Source organism: Mixophyes fleayi, chromosome 10 (genome assembly GCF_038048845.1).
Source record: "Mixophyes fleayi isolate aMixFle1 chromosome 10, aMixFle1.hap1, whole genome shotgun sequence".
Taxonomy (NCBI): domain Eukaryota; kingdom Metazoa; phylum Chordata; class Amphibia; order Anura; family Limnodynastidae; genus Mixophyes; species Mixophyes fleayi.
Window position 1 is genome coordinate 662961 of NC_134411.1, and position 4540 is coordinate 667500.

At 46.4% G+C, this 4540-nt stretch overlaps 1 protein-coding gene across 8 annotated transcripts in view; it reads left to right on the forward strand.

Moving 5' to 3' along the window:
• Nucleotides 1-3858: 3858 nt before the first annotated feature.
• The window catches only part of ABCC8 (ATP binding cassette subfamily C member 8), a 76769-nt gene continuing 76087 nt past the window's right edge, over nucleotides 3859-4540 (forward strand). For 6 of the 8 annotated variants that reach the window (XM_075187558.1, XM_075187559.1, XM_075187560.1 and 3 more), the window contains exon 1: nucleotides 3860-4197. In XM_075187558.1, coding sequence (XP_075043659.1) covers nucleotides 4050-4197 — 148 coding nt within the window. In that variant the 5' untranslated portion in view covers nucleotides 3860-4049. Of the gene's footprint in view, nucleotides 4198-4540 lie in introns of all 8 variants that reach the window. The other 2 variants (XM_075187564.1, XM_075187565.1) reach the window with 1 other exon arrangement.

The window sequence follows — 4540 nt, forward strand, 5'->3', positions numbered from 1 at the left end:
AGTCCCATACTACACAATGAGGAGTGCAGCAATTTTATGAAGCTCTGAAAATCTTATCTTGTGAACTTGTCCCGGATGGCTAATGCCATTATTCAGTCCTACGGGGAGAGCGTTGCGGTAGAGGGAATTTCAGATTTATCGTGGCAAAAAGATTGTAAATAAATAGACTCCTATGTGTCCAATACTGACCTAGGAATGTGCTCCATACAGAAGACTAGCAATAGAAAATAAGCGCATCAGTACAGATATATTATTATTATATATATATTATTATATTACACAGCACTGTATAGAGAATGTTTACCAATACAGAATAATAATGTTTATAAATACAGCGTATTCTCTGTTTCCACTTTATGCTCTTTGTTACACTGTAAGGAGCTGCAGATTATATTCTCCTTTATTGTAGGTTATTATTCTGTTAGGGGGACAGAGGTCCCCAGCTGTTCTGATGAAAACTTCAAGGAAGTGCTGCAGTGGATATTAGTGATTGAGGCATCATATTTCATACTAATGAGAACTAATGAGGTGCAAAGAGTTGTGTGCAGGTTGGAATAACTAAACACTAAGACAGAAAGTGGACAGTTGTATATTCCGTACCCAGGAGCTGCAGGACCGTTCTGTATACTCCAGTTGTGTTTCAGGGTAGTGGATATAATTATATAAGTTGGTAAGTAGTGATGTCATAATGTCTTTGCAATACAGTGACATCATACTTGCCTCAATGATGGTACTTGCGGCAAAGTGCATAATTTTGGCCCAGCCCCCCATGGCGAAATGATGCATTTGCATCATAGTGTCACAGGAGTGGGATCAAAATGATGCAATTTGGTGAATCACGACCCCCCCGGGTTTTGAGCATTTTTCAACACAGCAGCAATAAAAAGTAACAGCAGTCCAATGCTGTGGTACAACGAGCCTCAGCTACTTTTATTACAGATTAAGAACAAACAAAATAAATCCTGGCCAGTCCGACTCTTACAGAGGATTCTCTAATGTGTTAGTGTAGAAGGACCTAATGTCCAGCTCACAAACAGGGCAGATGTCAGTGGTCTCTTCCTATGGAGGACTCCACCCTCTTTCCCCAGGTAATGAGAGAGACGGAGTGAGAATTAGCCTGTTGTCTGACTGGCAGATCAGAGGACCGAAATGGACCTATTAAATGGAGGCCCTCCCACTCTCTCCATTTACACCCACTGATCTGGCCCAAAGCTGTTGGAAAACATAGCTCAGAAAACCAGGATTTACATACAATCCATCAATGCCAGCAACTCTGCCACAAAAGAGTTTTCGCTAGAAATGTTTGGCCCTGCAAATGTCCCTATTTTTCATTATATTTTTCTTCCTTTGACATAAAAAATACCTATCATCATCATCATCATCACCATTTATTTATACCTATAAATAATATTACTAATAACACACAACCTAATTTCAATAAGTGTTGAACATAATTCAAAATAATCCAAGAAGACCATGAAGTAAAAAGTCTCAAAGAACCAGTGTCCCTCAATGTGAAAACAACGGATGATGCCAAGAATGGAATAATTCCTCTCAAGAAAACAGATGCCCAGTAAGAGGGGCACGGTGTCTCCCCAGTAAGAACAGATGTGCACGTTGTCTCCCCAGTAACTACAGAGGGGCACGGTGTCTCCCCAGTAACAACAGAGGGGCACGGTGTCTCCCCAGTAAGAACAGAGAGGCACGGTGTCTCCCCAGTAAGAACAGAGAGGCACGGTGTCTCCCCAGTAACAACAGAGGGGCACGATGTTTCCCCTAGTAACAACAGATGGGCATGGTGTCTCCCCAGTAACTACAGAGGGGAACGGTGTCTCCCCAGTAACTACAGATCCATAATAACATAGGTTATAATAGGGCTCCGCAGAGGCAAAGTGCACTATCTCCTCCGGGTATACCGCGTGACCTCCCTGCACTGTGCAGAGGAGATCAGGTGACGCGGAAGTCACGGATTACACAGGTGGACCACCTTTTACCCACCGCTGAGTTATACTCTCCACATGGAACCGCTCACACTACTCTCAACACTGGAGTTGACTAAAATTTGAAGTTCACGGATGTAGCGCTCTTCTCCAAGATATTGAAAGGACCGAACTGTCCTGCCATCCCCTCCAGTCCCGAAATGTTGGGAGCTATGTTCTGGCCACTCATGCACTGGCATTTGGGGTATATACGAGGGAGTAGAGGGAAATGTAGCACTTTAGAAACATTAGGCACAACCATGGGAAATGACCTCGCCCCCCAATGTGATGCCACTGTCACACCTTTTAGGAGGGGCGTTGCTCCACCGGGTCATATAATAGTGGCAGATTATCAATTGTAGCCTACTGTGATCTCAGGTTAGGCTCTGTGGGGTGTAAAGGGTAAGAGATTCCACACATATGGTCCAATAACCAGTTCAGCAAATGGAGGTGACACAGGTGTAGGAGCGCAGTACAAACACATCTCACAATAACATCACCTCTACTACGCCTCTATCTCTTCACATAGATGCAGGCAGAAGATATTATAAAGAGTGGTACACCAGAGCTGACACTCACCCACGTCTCTCATCACAGGTACACACCAGAGCGGACACTCACTCCTTGGGGATTGTCTCTCCGTTTAGGGGGGTAGCACAATTTGTATATACTCTCTCAGCTCACCAGAACCCCTGAGCCTCTCTCAGATTTCAGGCTAGTTTGCCCTCAGCTCATCTTATCCGTTTTCCCAATTTTCGAAAATGAAAAATGAATACTTTGCATAAAGATACAAAAAACAGACATAAGACGTTCCATTCACGTGTACTGCGCCATAACACAGCTGAAACAATACACTGTGAAACATAATCAGACACACTTTATAGTACAATACATAAGGCATATGATATGACATCCTATTAGATTGTAAGCTCCCCGGGGCAGATAACACTGTACTTTGTCATTATGTAAAGCGCTGTGTACACTGATGATGGTATCTATACATAAAACATATATAAAATGAATTCAGGGAAACAATGGATGAGAGTGAGGGTCAGGGAAAGGGGAGGTAATGGGGTAAACCAGCAACTCTATGGTTAATGGATACATACTGCGGCTGGAAACTAAAAGTGATGTCATAACGTGCTCATATGCATGTCCCCGCCCACACTCCTGGATGGAACCTATAGGAATGTATACTGGGGGCTCTATAGATACAGTATCAGCAGGAGTAGGTGGACAATGGGTTAACAGTGGTGGGAGGGGATCTGGGGAGAGTGTTATATATCTAGATACATTATAAGCAGAATGCGGCTGAGGGACAGATGGCAGATACAGCTGAGACCCCTCCTCACGTCTTTCAGCCTGTGTGAGGGGCAGGGGCAATATCACTGTGTGAGGGGCAGGGGCAATATCACTGTGTGAGGGGCAGGGGTAATATCACCGTGTGAGGGGCAGGGGTAATATCACTGCTTGAGGGGCAGGGGCAATATCACTGCTTGAGGGGCAGGGGTAATATCACTGTGTGAGGGGCAGTGGCAATATAACTGTGTGAGGGGCAGGGGCAATATCACTGTGTGAGGGGCAGGGGCAATATCACTGCTTGAGGGGCAGGGGCAATATCACTGTGTGAGGGGCAGGGGTAATATCACTGCTTAAGGGGCAGGGGCAATATCACTGCTTGAGGGGCAGGGGTAATATCAGTGTAAGAGCAGCTCGGCGGCCACCAGCAGCAGGAGAGACATCTGAGGGCAAAGACCTGACAGCACCCACCCAGGAGAGGAGAGACCCCCCCCAGGAGAGCCCCCCTCAGCACCCACCCAGGAGAGGAGAGACCCACCCCCCCCCCCGGAGAGCCCCCCTCAGCACCCACCCGACGGCTGCACGGGACTATCTCTGCAGTCACCGACTGATGGAAGGTGGTCCCTGCAGCCCCCACCCCCACTGCTTGATCCCCGGCTGAAGTTGTGATGCAGACAACAGATTGTGGAGTCTCCTGAGCTGGAATGGAGCCCCCAGCTCTGCCCCCCACCTATAACATGTACCCCAGGTAGAGGAGCCCCCGGTGTCACCATGTCCCTGGCTTTCTGCGGCAGTGACAACAATTCCTCTGCTTACAACGTGGACAATGGAGTCCTGAATAACGGCTGCTTTGTGGATGCTCTGAATGTGGTTCCCCATGTCTTCCTGCTCTTCATCACCTTCCCCATCCTCTTCATCGGTGAGTACCCGACCCTCAGTCCACCTCCTCTCTACCCGTAGGGTCCAGGCTGGGTGTAATCTACATTATATACTGCACATTATATACTGTACATTATATACTGCACATTATATCCCTAGGGTCCCAGGCTGGGTGTAATCTACATTATATACTGCACATTATATCCCTAGGGTCCCACACTGGGTACTGCACATTATATACTGTACATTATATACTGCACATTATATCCCTAGGGTCCCAGGCTGGGTGTAATCTACATTATATACTACACATTATATCCATAGGGTCCCACACTGGGTACTGTATATTATATACTGCACATTATATACTGCACACTGTATCT